The 13816-nt window shown below is 37.4% G+C and overlaps 2 protein-coding genes across 2 annotated transcripts in view; one reads left to right on the top strand and one right to left on the bottom strand.

The window, feature by feature from the left end:
• Positions 1-929: 929 nt before the first annotated feature.
• LOC135757668 (uncharacterized) lies at positions 930-6745 on the bottom strand. Its single transcript, XM_065272313.2, has 12 exons — positions 6639-6745; positions 6340-6501; positions 5470-5598; positions 4518-5322; positions 4327-4436; positions 2910-3023; positions 2733-2834; positions 2531-2647; positions 2342-2418; positions 1875-1922; positions 1735-1776; positions 930-1323 (listed from the first exon to the last, which is right to left on the bottom strand). The coding sequence occupies exons 2-12, from the start codon at positions 6475-6477 to the stop codon at positions 1245-1247; spliced, it is 1761 nt and encodes a 586-aa protein (XP_065128385.1). The 5' UTR covers positions 6478-6501; positions 6639-6745; the 3' UTR covers positions 930-1244.
• Positions 6746-8417: 1672 nt separating this feature from the next.
• Positions 8418-13816, top strand: part of LOC135757990 (alpha-actinin-2-like) — a 12735-nt gene continuing 7336 nt past the window's right edge. Inside the window, exons 1-8 of the mRNA XM_065272777.2 lie at positions 8418-8604; positions 11848-11962; positions 12081-12200; positions 12288-12374; positions 12526-12613; positions 12831-12909; positions 13098-13179; positions 13482-13567. Coding sequence (XP_065128849.2) covers positions 8476-8604; positions 11848-11962; positions 12081-12200; positions 12288-12374; positions 12526-12613; positions 12831-12909; positions 13098-13179; positions 13482-13567 — 786 coding nt within the window. The 5' untranslated portion in view covers positions 8418-8475. The remainder of the gene's footprint in view (positions 8605-11847; positions 11963-12080; positions 12201-12287; positions 12375-12525; positions 12614-12830; positions 12910-13097; positions 13180-13481; positions 13568-13816) is intronic.

The following is a 13816-nucleotide window of genomic DNA, read 5'->3' as shown; positions in this document are numbered from 1 at the left end:
GACTCTGTCATTGTGTTTTCTCTTTAAACGACTCGTGTGCTGTCTTCAAGTCTTTAGTTTAGATTCAATCAAATCTGCTGCAGGTCTGTGTGTTCAGAAGAAGATAAACCCTGGCACCAATGAGGTTCAAGAGACACAGAATTAATTGTACATTTTTATGACTTATGAGAATGTCTGAAACACAGCACACAAGTCTGATAACCCATGTTTATGATGCTTTCAGACCTGTATTTATTACATTATGGTCACTGTTGTTGTCTGACTATATCCTGTAATTATGACACATCATTTATCAATCTGTACTTATGAAGACATGATTGAATCAGTACATCTTTTATGTGCTATTGAAGGTCTACTAGTGTCTGATGGGTGATGGATTATATTCAGTATGTCACACTCATACTTCTTACTGAACTATTATAACCCATACAGCAAAAAAATTTATTTCTTTGGCCAAAATATGTTTTAAATATACAATTTGTAGAAAATTAAAGCTTAAATAAATATATTTTTTAAATTAGAAAATATATTTAGTTTTAACCTTCATAAATTAAGACATGTTACAAAATGTATGTCGGGGCAACAAATACAAATTTCTAATTTTACAACCCATATGGCAAAAATTATATTTTTCTGACCAAAATATAAAAGTTGGTATAAAATGTATAAATATGTATAAAACATAAAAAAAATTGCAGTTGAAAATATATTTAATTTAAAACTTTTCAAACCTGTTATGTTTACAGGTTTGTAACAAACAAAGCTTTTGCTTTAATATATATATTTATTTTTACATATACAAAAAAATGGCCAAAAAATATTTTAATATCAAAATATATTTCAGTACTTTTTTTTGGATATTTTGAATTTTTTTTTTTTTTTTTGCTGTATGGGAAAACAAATAAAAAACAATATGCATCAATGGACCTTTCAAACATCACATGATTGAGGTCTTTGCATGTTTAATTCAGTAAGTAATGTCCAGTTATCTCAGTTATAAAGTTATGTTTCATTTTAGCTAATCATGTAATGAGTCAAAGTAAACTGCAGTTCATTGGTCACATTGGTTAAACAACTTGATTGACGCTCTATGCTCTTTTAAAACAGTTTACACACAGCTGTGTGGCCTTTTGATCATTGAGACAAAACTAAAATAAGAACAGTAAGAAGTTTATTGTGTAGATAATTGTCTAGTAATGAAATATGAAATAACTCAAGATCTCTGTAATGTGTTTGTGTTGTGTTTATCTCAATGACAGACACTTCCTGTGGACGACCGGCTGTCTCACCTCCATACACTCCTCTCTCTGTTTCACAACACTCCTGCAGACAGACAGGTTATCATCATATATCTGAAGTCATAGAGATCCACTCATATTATTGGCACACAGATGAAATAAAACTCTCCAATATGAAATGCATTGTTAGAACTATCAGGAGTTTCTGGACTTGATGATTGCTTCTGTTCATTTGTGTATAGGTCTATAATTTAAGATGCCTTTATTTAAAAACACCTTCTACTGACATATCTTTACATATATCAATGCTGTCGTTTTGCCTTAAGATGCACATCATTATAGTTTTCTGTTTGGTTTGTTTGTAAAAACTCCATAAACATCCAAATATAACTAAGGGCTAGTTCTGGATTAATCTAAACTCTGTCTGGGAAACTGACCAATAATGTCTGATATATGACTGATCTGAAGGTAGATTTGATCTATTAAAGAGACTCACGGCGGCCTGACGCCGTTCTGACCGAGACTGGACCGCAGAACCCTACAGAACCACAAACAGAGAACAATGAGGATCATAAAGCAGACGTTCATCAAATGACAGATGTATTGTGGGTATATACAGTATCTTGCATTTCATACCTGGATCCTGATGAGGCCTTGCCCATCATCTTTGTCCTTTTTGTTTGCCTGATAACAGATGAAATGATTATTATTATCATGTGTAAAAGATGTCTGTCATTATTCAAAGACTCCAGTCTGGAACAATTAAATGAGCTCCACACTGCTGATGTCCAATCAGAAAGTCCAGACGTGAGATGGGTCTGTAGTGGACATACAGTACAGTACAGAATGCCTCTTTCACAGAGACGATAACAGCTCTTACAGAAGTTCAACTGCATTATGAGATCAAGGATGAGGATCTGGCAGGAAATTCACCCCTCAGCTGATTTATTTCTGTCACGCATGTGAGTTTCATTTACTCTAAATGTTGTTAATTAAGCTGCTTGATGTTTGTGGGCGGGGCCTAAAGTAAAGCAGTGTGTTATGTCATCAGAAACATGGGTGTGTTGTCCTCTTCATCATCATCACATGATCATTATTCTCACCTGTGTTTATTTCTTTCTAGGCTCTTCTGAGTGGCTGAAGAGAGAATCTGTCTCATTCCTGAACCCTTGACTTTCTCCTGACAGAGTGAAAATATTCATGTTAATATCAGGAGATTCATATTCATTTAGCTCTCTTCAAGATAACTACAGTATATTAATAACACTTTGTGTGTGTGTGTGTGTGTGTACCAGTTCTCTGATTGTTCTCTCTGTGTGAATCTCTCTGTCTTTCTGCAGCAGATGAAGTTTTTGTTTCATAGGCCACACAAAGAAGATCTGATGGATGTCATGCAATGCAGCTCGCAGCTGTCACACACAAAAGACAAAGAGTATAAAACACAGATGCACACTGTACATGCAGCACTGTTGTGTGTCTCTGTGTGTTCTTTACCTGTGCTGTGACTCTGTGCTGTAGAGACAGATCCTGATAAGAGATGGAGACTCTCTTCAGCTGTGGATCATTCTGGAATGACTGGATGAACTCTCTGGTGTCCTGCAGAACATTCATGAGTTAGTAAAGCAACATTTGTGTGCATGTGTGTGTTTTTGTGTTTGTGTCTGTTTGTACCTTTACAGTTTTGCGCAGGTATTTGATTTTGTTCGTTTGCAGGAGTCTGCGTGTTAGGAAACCTCGAACCAGAGCGTTCAAACGACAGAAACCCTTCATGTGCTCCTCAGACACCTGACAAACACACACATGAAGCACAACTCAAACCTACACTAAACTACCAGCGTTTACTTTTACAAGTAAATAAAACCTGTTAACTGTAAACTTCATTAGAAACTACAAGATAACACAAAGGCGCTGTAAAGCCGCATTCACGTTAGCTGCGACTAGCAGTAGCAATGGAATTCAATGGATTTCAATGGAAGCTTGGCGACTTCCAGCGACAGGAGCAACAGTGACCGTTGGCAACTGGATGGGGTGTGTCTAGTTGTGCGACAAAGTTGAGAAATGTTTAACTTTATACCAATTTTAAAGCAACTTTTGGAAGCGACTACCAATGAGAACGAAGCAGTGGAGTTCACGTCATCCGTCTCTTGTCAGTTATTGGAGTGGACGTTACTCATTTGTTTATGAGAACAAGATATAAAAATGAAAGAGACGAACGACACACAGCGACAAAGTCGCTTATAATGTGAATGTACCTTAACCCCTCGTTCAGACAGCCAGCGACATTATCGCTGTGTGTCGCCCGTCTCTTTCAATGAGGCATTTCTAAATCTGCTTGTCATAAACAAATGAGTACCGTCCACTTCAGTAACTGAAGAAAGAAGGACGACGTGAACTCCACTGCTTCGTTCTCATTGGTAGTCGCTCCCGAAATTCGCTCAACATTTGCATAAAGTTAAACTTTTCTTAACTTTCTCGCGTCGCTGGACACGTCCAAATGGTCGCCAATGGTCACTTTCGCTCTTTTAGCCGGAAGTTGAAATGAATGAGATCGCGTTGCTCTGCTACTGTTGGTCGCGGTCTGTCTGAATGGGGCATAAGGCTACATCCGAAACCGCCTACTTCCATATATAGTAGGAGAAAAGTACTCTGATGTCCTACTACTTCCGTCAAGATCCAGAATTGTTCCTTGGGTGAACCCTTTAGTATCCTGTGAGCTCCCGGGAAAGGAGTTATCCAATAAAGAAGAAGATTTTATTCAAAAATGTCCGAAAGGGTTAATGTGGCTCTATTCAAATGCAAATACAAAATTAAACAGCTGTCCCTTGTGGTTAAAGTGCACGAGTTTAATGTCAGTTAACGAGTAACCTGTTGTTATGACGACGTACTGTATGTCATGTGACATTTCAACATGGTATATTTATACTATATAGTCCCTTCTGTTTTAACAATCGATGAGTAGATACTTCTAATTCAGTGTCTAATGTATGTGGTTTCAGATGCAGCCTAAGACTTAGATGTGTGTGTGTGTGTGTGTGTGTGTGTGTGTGTGTGTGTGTGTTGCATCAGGTGTGATGTGTATGGTGTACACCTGCTGGTGCTTTAGTGTCTCTTTCTCCTGTGCTGTGAGGTTATCAGAGATCTGCTGGCTGTGTTCTCTCTTCAAACGCTCCTGTAACGCCTCAATCTCCTGCTCGTCTGCTGAAGATTAACACACAGGGTTTGGGGTTTAGTTAAATCACTAAACATTTATGCTCCAACATTGTTAAATGTCTTACTGACCTTCAGTATTATTTTGCTGAGTTTCAGCTGTACAGGGGTGTTTGATATTCATCTGGTCCTCCAGTGGGCATTGTGAGAATCCGTCCAGGTCCAAACCGTGCTCACCTGAGCATGATGAGGGTGTGGACTGCACCTGTGGCCTGATCAGAAAGGGCGATGGGCTCTCCACATCATAGGATTGATTAAGAGGAGCTGGAGGTGAACGGCGAGCTGGTTTATCTTGTGACCGGGTTAAACTGGACTGGATTTCTTTGTGGTTACTGGTAGTGCTGGGGGTGGAGGTTGTGATTGACATCTGTCTTTCACTCGACTCTGAACAGCTGTAGTCCCATTGGGCACCAGGTTGAATAAACGCCGACTGCTCTGCTCTCCCTGATGGATGATTTTTATATTCAGATCCGTTTGAACCGAGTTCGGACTCACTGACCGGACAGGAGATGAGAATGTGTGGTCTCCTCGTTCTCTGTGTAAGAGGACTGCGGCTGGGCTGAGGGCTGGGCAACTGAACGTAGGAGCCCGTCAGACTAAGAGAGAGATCACTGAGGACAGAATCAGGTGATCCTCCTGGGTATAAGCGGTCACTGGACTCATCATCATCATTGTGGTTCTTCTCTCTCTCCATCCGCTGGTTGAGCAGTCTGAGAGTCTCTTTCTTCAATGAACTGCTGGTTCTTATGGTCTGGTTTTGGACCGGGGTTGAACTGGGTCTGATGTAGACATCGGGACTCATTTTGGACTGGAGAGTTGGAGAAAGTTCAGCTGTATGTGGCACTGCCCCGACTGATTCATATTGAACATTTCGTAACTTTAGAAGAAAGACACAAACACAGATTGATATTTCATCAAGCATATAATCCTAAACATAAAAATGCCAAGACATGTGTGTGTGTGTGTGTGTGTGTGTGTGTGTGTGTGTGTGTGTGTATGTGTGTGTGTGTGTGTGTGTACTCACATGAATGTTGTTAATGATGTCCTGCACACGCTCCAGCAGAGCATCTGTTTGTTGTGTCTGTCTCTTTCTGTCTCTCTGTATAGCTGTCTGTCTCTCTTCTGCCATCTGAGCACGTAACTCCTCACTCAACTACACAAAGCAAATTCATTTAAACTCTTAACCTCTAAACTACTGATACACTAACAAGTCCTATAAACGTAAATCTGACCATTACTGGCCAATCTGAGACAATTAGCATTGACAGTAACAGAAGTTAACAAAGTCCTAGTTGAATACTGTTTCTCATAGTTAAAGCTCTGACACACACACACAAAACATCTGATGCTTTTAAAACAAGAAATTTCTTATTTACTCTAATCATTTTTACCAGGTACATTACTAGAAAAAAGAAAGTAGAGATAATATTTAACCTACTGTAGATCTGAATCCCACAGTCTTACTGACGAGAGCCTGAATTTCAGCACGTTGATCTGAGTTACTACTGTGTTGACTAACAATTACTACTGATTCACTACAGGATTATCTGTCTCTATGCAACAGTGCTGTTATTCAACAAATCCACTAGACACTCTGATGTCCAACACACAACAATGCACTTAAAACACACACACAAACGCGCACACACACACACACACACACACACACACACACACACACACACACACACACACACACACACACACACACACACACACACGCATTCTGTGAGATTAAAGATTTACTGTAGTGCATCAAATCTGAGTGTGTTTATGTACGTCTGTCTGTCTGTCTGTCTGTCTGTCTGTCTGTCTGTCTTTGTGACCTCTGAGACAAGAGATTGTTTTGGTAGTGTTGGTGTCTCAGAGGTCACATGTGATGTCAGTTTCTCACCAGAGGCTCTAATAGTCTCCTGCCATGAAAGTGAATGTTGGACACGTGCGCCCTCTGCTGCTGTGGTGCGGTACTGCAGTCAGGAAACATCAAAAATGTCTTCAGTGTCCTGCTACAGAACTCTTCATAACTCTCCATTCCTCTCAAATTAACACAACAAACCTACCAATAAACACAAATGAACTTATCAATAAACCTGTCGAAAATCATTTAAATAATGTTATTAACAGGAACTGAAGCCACACGCTTAAATGTAACAAAATAATAACGTATATTTTATAAAGAATGTAGTGACTCACCGGTGAAAAGACAAATTCTTGTTTAATGCGTTCAGTAAGAGTAAGTTTATTACACGAGTTTATAAATACGAGTGTGTTTTTGTTTCCTCTTTCAAACCGCCTCACACTTTCCTCCGCGCGCATCACTGCCATATAGACCCGTTGCATAGCAACCGCGGGAAGTCCCGCCTCCCTCCGCATGAACGGGGTTTACCTGGTCAATGCTGCGCAAGATTGACGCATGATTTTTGTTATTTTTATTCTTTTGATTTGTTTAATTGTTGATGTTCTGGTTGTAATCATTCAACTATGTTCAATAAAAAAAGACATAAAAAGGCATGAAAAAAAAGATTGACACATGAACACAGCCTATTACATTGTAAACAAGAAAGAGAAAGAATGGGATTAATAGAAGAATTAAGTATGATGAATAATGAAAATTTTAATATTAAGACAATACTAGAGAATGCTCCAGCACAGTATAAAATTTATAATGCACTTATTAATTATTTGAAAGCGATAGGAATAATAAATATAATTTGAAGATCACATAAAAAGTAAATAAGTGTTTAATTATGCAATCATAAATAAATATTTTCTATTTTAAAATGTCATCAATTAAAGCAAGTCATGCTCCACACTCCAGTCCAGTAGGTGGCGGAAATGCACCTTGCCAACCATAGATATGTATATAAAGGCTAGATGGCTCGTCCGCGCTGATGGCCAATTGAGTGGAACGTCCGCATTTTGGCGGCCATCTTAGGACAGGGCGCTCGCTCACTCGTAGCATTGAGTTTTAATGATGCAGGTACTTTTAAATGACCATAACTTGCTTAATTTTTTACCGATTTTCAAACGGATTGGTTTGTTATAAACGTCAAAGATGTACCTATGACACTGAATACGTATACTAAAAATAAATAAAAAATTCATGAAACATGTTAAAGCATCCAGAATTATAGCCACGTTAACAACGTTTGTAAAAAACCAAACCGTTTGTAAATCCGTCAAGAATTCAGCAAGTTACGAGCATTTTAGTTGGCGTATGTCACTCACCTTCCGTCCACAGCAGCAGGGAGCAGCACTATGGCAGCACTGACCTAAGATGGCCGCCAAGTGACGACACAGCTGACTCCGCCTTGAGCCATCTAGCCTTTATATACATATCTATGTTGCCAACCGCCATTCAAAGGAAAAGAAGAAGAAGATCAAGATCGCAGCCTACACTTTACCATAGAATAAGTGAGATAATTAAAACATTAATATTATTATTATTACAATTAATATTAATGTAATCTAACAATAATATGATGCAAAATAGTAAAATTTGTATTGCGTGAGTTCACACAAACATCTTTTTCTCTGTGAAGATCAGAACCAGTTCAGTTGTAGTTGCTGTGTTTAACCAGCAGAGGGTTTCCTTTAAAGCTTTGATTAAAACAACAAACAAAATTGTTAGTATGCATCAGTTTTACTAACTCTAATTTCTCCACGGAAATATCAGTACATGTGCTGTAAGTAGACGAACACAATACTGATCTTGGGTTGTAATCACTAATCTGTCCGTTTTAAAGAAGTGATTATAGTTATAGTAATAGTAAATCTATATTTGTATTCTTTCAGTTCTGTACTTCGTTATTAGTTTTGTATATACCTATTTAGTTTTGACAGCTTGTAAGATATATATATTTACTTATAAGGTATATTTTTAACACATGTCCCTTCTCATGTTTGATCACGTGTGGAGTAGGTGGGCGGTGACGTCACCGGTCCAGTTATTATGAGGCTGATGAGAGTGAAGGAGATCAGACACACAGCAGGATCTGAGAGAGACACTGGTTCTGGATCTGTGAGGGTGATGATGATGATGGAGATGCAGTATAATAATAATAATAATGGTTATGGTGTGGAAGAGTATATGTTACCGGAGGAAGAGTGGGACAGAGATCTGCTGCTGGACCCTGCGTGGGAAAAACAGCAGAGGAAGGTCAGATACACACATGAAGTTTATATGTGGGACATTCCATAGACTTAACACAGAGAGAGAGAGAGAGACAGAGAGATATTACACACATCTCTGTTCACAATATAAAGCAGTGCAGAAATAAAGTGAATTAATAATAGAGTATATAAGAAACTGTGTGTGTTTTGGTCTGTGTGTATGGGGGGGGGGGGGGGGGTGTTTTTATATGCAAGTGGTTCATAAAACTGGGGGCCCCGAGATAAATTTATGACATTTTATAAAATAAATGAATTAATTATAAATTCTGTGTAATTAAATCTCAGAAAAATAAGTCTACTAACCAACAGCACTAAATTTAATTTAATATGTTTTGTTAAATTCAACATTAAGGTTTGGAATGTCATAAATTTTCTTTGGAGGGCCATGCACCGTATATGGGGGGGGGGGGGGGGATTTCGGATGGAGGGTGAATGCCAAAAAAGTTTGAGAGCCACTGTTAAATGCACTATATTTATGTATTGTGTGTGTGTGTGTTTTCTTTAACAATAGCTCTTGGTGTGTATGTGTGGTATGAGGTTTCTGAACAGATGCTTTGAAACACATGATGATGGTGCTGGATGCTCCTCTAATTTTATCTGTGTCTGGTGTGCTTCACTAATCCTCTGTCCTTGATGTGGAATTCATCTCTGACATTCGTCAAAACTCCTTCACCTCACTGTTAATCACAATCTTAAGAGGGAAATTAATCTGAACATCATGCAAAAAACTGACTGTTATAAATAATTATACCACGGGTTTGTTAAAAGCTTTATTCTGATTGGTTGAGAAATGTTCCACAGGTGTTATTATTATTATTGTATAAACGCACACCTGATCCGTCAGATGTCTTAAAAAACCACCAGAGCAATGTTTGTGGTAACTGTGGTATAAGAGGAATAATTGACTCCGGTCCTGTGAATTATCTAAAATAATGCACTCCAGGCAGCACTGTAACTCTGCTATGCGTCTTGCCACATTACCACCTTGGGTGTGCATTATTTTTAAATAATTTAATGGCCCATTGTCAAATTATTCCTTACATACAACATGAGTTTGCTCTCCTCTTCACTAAATAATGTCACCTTTATCAAAGCAACATTTTGAACTCTCTCTGATCTGAGATCTGTCAGTCTGAACTCTACAGTATTTTTACACTTGTGCTTACAGAGATTTTCATAGTACTCATGTATATAAAAACTGTCTGTCTCACCACACCAGAAACATGTTAAGCCAAAAGACTAAACTAAAAGATCAAGTCATTTTTTCTTAGTTGTGTTGCGTCTGTAAGGATCAGCTGTGGTGAAATATGACACGCGTGTGTTCTATTGTTGTGTCTGTCTTCATATATGTCACTGACCGTTTGCCCAACACATTCATTCGTACGGTCACTTTGAGTTCTGATGTCTGGTTAAATATAATCACAGAAACTCAATGTAAGTCCTTAATAACTTAATAAACTTTATTAATAAACTGTTTACACTGAACACCAGCACTGAGATTGAAGTTTAGACCGACAGCATTATAGGGCTGCATAATAATTAATCACAACTAATCGTTTGCAAAATATAAAGTTTTTGTTTACATCATATATGTGTGTGTACTGTATATAAAAATAATTCTGTATATATAAATATACACACACACACACACACACCCACACACACACACACACACACACACGCACGCACGCACGCACACACGCACACACACACACACACACACACAATTGTATAATTGTAAGAATAAATCTTAAGTATTTATATGTAATATCAATAATATATACATTAAAAAATATGCAGATGTAAATATTTCTTAAATATGCATGTGTGTGTATTTATATATACAGAATTATTATATAGAGTACACACACACATATATGATGTAAACCAAAACTTTTATTCTCCAAAAGATTAGTTGTGATTAATCATTATGCAACCCTACAGCATTGTGAAGATACAGTATGAGTAATGCTGAATGTAGCATAATAAACCAATGAAGAACACTGTAGATATATTAACTTCCACTTGATCAAAAGATATTTAAATGTATATTGTTTGTATAGACATGCTTTCATATCAATTTCACAGCAGTGAGGGTAATGGGGATGTTTTGTCCCTTCATTTGATATACCGCAAACTGTGACCTCGACACCATCAGCTGTGTTTCTGGTTGTGTTGTTGTGTTGTGTGAGTGTGAATAACCACAGCGTCTCTCTTCTGTTTTCTGTGAACTGACTGTCATCACCTCATGAACAGGTGCGCTTGCTTTAAAAGTTTACTCGTATATCAGAGCTCATGTGATTCATGACAGTACAGAGATCATTGGCCCTGACAGGACAAACATTGTATGCTTTTGTTTTGTGTAACAGAAATTCATACAGGCATTAAGAAAACTTTACTGTCTTGATTAATAACGAGATCTCTTTAGACTCTTTATGAGATCATTACATGTATGGTTTTGTGGGGTTAGGGTTAGGAGCTCAGTAAGTCCTTCACAATTTACTTTAAACACAAGTTCAGATTAGACTTAATTTTGCTGTCTAAAGTTTGCCACCAATAAAGACGTGTAATAACTTCTGAATGCCATGTTGATACCCTAAACCTTTTAAGTTCTCATGAACGTCTGTGAACATAAAGGGTTTGAACTGGTCAAAAAATAAATATTAATATACTACATAGACATTCAGAATATCAAAAAAATGATTCTTGATAAATGCATTAATTTAAAGGGGACATATCATGAAAATCTGACTTTTTATGTTTAAGTGCTATAATTGAGTCCCCAGTGTTTCTATCAACCTAGAAAATGTAATAAAGATCAATTTTGGTAAACCATTCTCTGCAAACATGTGAAAAAATTCATAATTTTTGCTCCACTTGTGATGTCAGAAGGGGATCTTATTATAATAATACCACCCCTTAATCTGCACTATGCAACCACAGCACTGACATTTAGTGCAGAGAGAAAATAATTGACGGCGCAATTGAGTTTCAATTTCAACAAACCACCATTGTGGTGATCAGTGTTTGCATTTCATCAGCTTATTTACAGGGACCTATAAGGTGTCAATTTTACTATGTTATAATGATCTGTGGGCTAAAATTTCACATACATAATGTGGGGACGACAAAGACTTATTTTACATCTTTAAAAAGTCTCATAAAATATCAAATTTAATCTTATGATGTCACAGATTGAGTTTCTGATCTCTGTTTGTGTCTCACTCAGACGTTCACCGCCTGGTGCAACTCTCATCTGCGTAAGGCAGGGACTCAGATTGAGAACATTGAAGAAGATTTCAGGAATGGACTCAAACTGATGCTGTTATTGGAGGTTATTTCTGGTACATGATCTTCTCTCTTAAAACCATACAGCTGATTCATTTACACAAACATCTTTCAGAAGTAATCCATTAATCATGCTGGAAAAGATCTTTATTTTAAAACACTTTCCCTTTCCAGGTGAAAGACTTTCCAAACCAGACCGAGGAAAGATGCGCTTTCACAAAATAGCCAATGTGAACAAAGCTCTGGAATACATCACCAGCAAAGGTGTCAAACTGGTGTCTATCGGTGCTGAGGGTAAGATTCACTTTTCAATAATAATTCACATTGATCTGTGACACTTTCAGATCTTTTAAACTGAAGTGTGTCTGCTCAACCTCACAGAGATTGTTGATGGGAATGTCAAGATGACTTTGGGAATGATCTGGACCATCATCCTCCGCTTTGCCATTCAGGACATCTCTGTGGAGGGTATAACACACACAAAAACACACACACACGCTTGCACACAAAAACACACACACACACGCACGCACGCACGCACACACACACACACACACACACACACACAAACACACACACACACACACTTGTTTGGTTAATTTTTTGGATTGTATCTCAGAAACCTCGGCTAAGGAAGGTCTCCTGCTGTGGTGTCAGAGGAAAACTGCTCCCTATAGGAATGTCAATGTACAAAATTTCCATTGTAGGTAAGTAAATAAACACATAAATAGAAGATAAATATACATCAACTTTGTTTCTTAGTGTTTAATGACACAGATATGAAATGATTTTAATATTTGTAATAATATATAAAGTATTTTGCACATTTGTTATGTATAGTTTATAAGCTTCCCATTAGTCTGTGCTATAATATAAGCAGATTTGTTTTAATGATGTCGTTTCTTCATTCACACACATGTCCAGTTGGAAGGACGGTCTTGCGTTCTGCGCTCTTATCCACAGACACAGACCCGACCTGATCGACTTTACCAAACTCAACAAGGTCTGTGTGCTGCGTGAATGTTCTGACTGAAGATTTAAACATTCACTTCACTTTATATGTATAGTTGTTGTGTACAACCATGTCCAATTCAGTTTACTGCTGTATTAAAGAGTTTTTTTTTTTGTGTACTGTCACTTTAAATGCAATCTTCAGTATTATGTGTGAGGTTCATGTCTCTGTTATTGTAGGATGATGCTCTTGGAAATCTGAATCTGGCTTTGGAAATTGCAGAAAAACACTTGGATATCCCAAAAATGTTGGACCCAGAAGGTAAAACGGCATCACTGCAGTTGATTGTTTTAATAAAAGCGGTTTATCTTCACATTTCTGTCATATAGTCACATACAGTACTGATATGTCATACTGTATAATACACGCTTGTTGTCAGATTCATGTCAAGTCTTTGGGGTTTTTTTTTTGCATTGATTTTGGTAAGTTTTATTGAATACAGTAGATTTAAATATTTCATGGGTCAGTTTTATCATACAGATAATGAACAAATGAAACTAAAATAAACAACTTATACTTTAATAATTTTACATTTATCTGTTTCTATCCATCTCTCATTCCAGACATCATCAACACACCAAAACCCGACGAGCGAGCCATCATGACCTATGTGTCGTGTTTCTATCATGCTTTTGCTGGAGCAGAACAGGTACACGTTCACCTGTTTCCAAACAAACCTTTCACCTCAAGACAAAACCAATTTTACTTTAGTGGTGGCATTAAGAAACTGTATTTAACATGTGAAATGAAGCACACTTTAAACTTAAATGCTGTCTTTACTTGAACAATCAAGTAAATATTACTTTGTTTTTTTTTTGACTACTTCAATACTATTATTTTTTCAACTTTTTAACCATAATGCCTTGCACCTGAAGATCTGGATTTTTAATGTTTGGTC

The sequence above is a fragment of the Paramisgurnus dabryanus genome, chromosome 1 (genome assembly GCF_030506205.2).
Source record: "Paramisgurnus dabryanus chromosome 1, PD_genome_1.1, whole genome shotgun sequence".
NCBI classification, from domain to species: Eukaryota; Metazoa; Chordata; class Actinopteri; order Cypriniformes; family Cobitidae; genus Paramisgurnus; species Paramisgurnus dabryanus.
The sequence above is the reverse complement of the archived record's forward strand: the minus strand, read 5'-3'. Positions and strand labels throughout refer to the sequence as shown.

Bases quoted from the DNA above. Each gene is read 5' to 3' on its own strand.
- LOC135757668 (XM_065272313.2), bottom strand. From the start codon at position 6,477: ATGGAGAGTTATGAAGAGTTCTGTAGCAGGACACTGAAGACATTTTTG. The intron at 3,024-4,326 runs GTGTACACCATA...TGTGTTTGTCAG, and splicing joins AGACACTAAAGCACCAGCAG to GTGTCTGAGGAGCACATGAA. The intron at 1,324-1,734 runs GTGAGTCTCTTT...GTCTGTCTGCAG, and splicing joins CAGAACGGCGTCAGGCCGCC to GAGTGTTGTGAAACAGAGAG.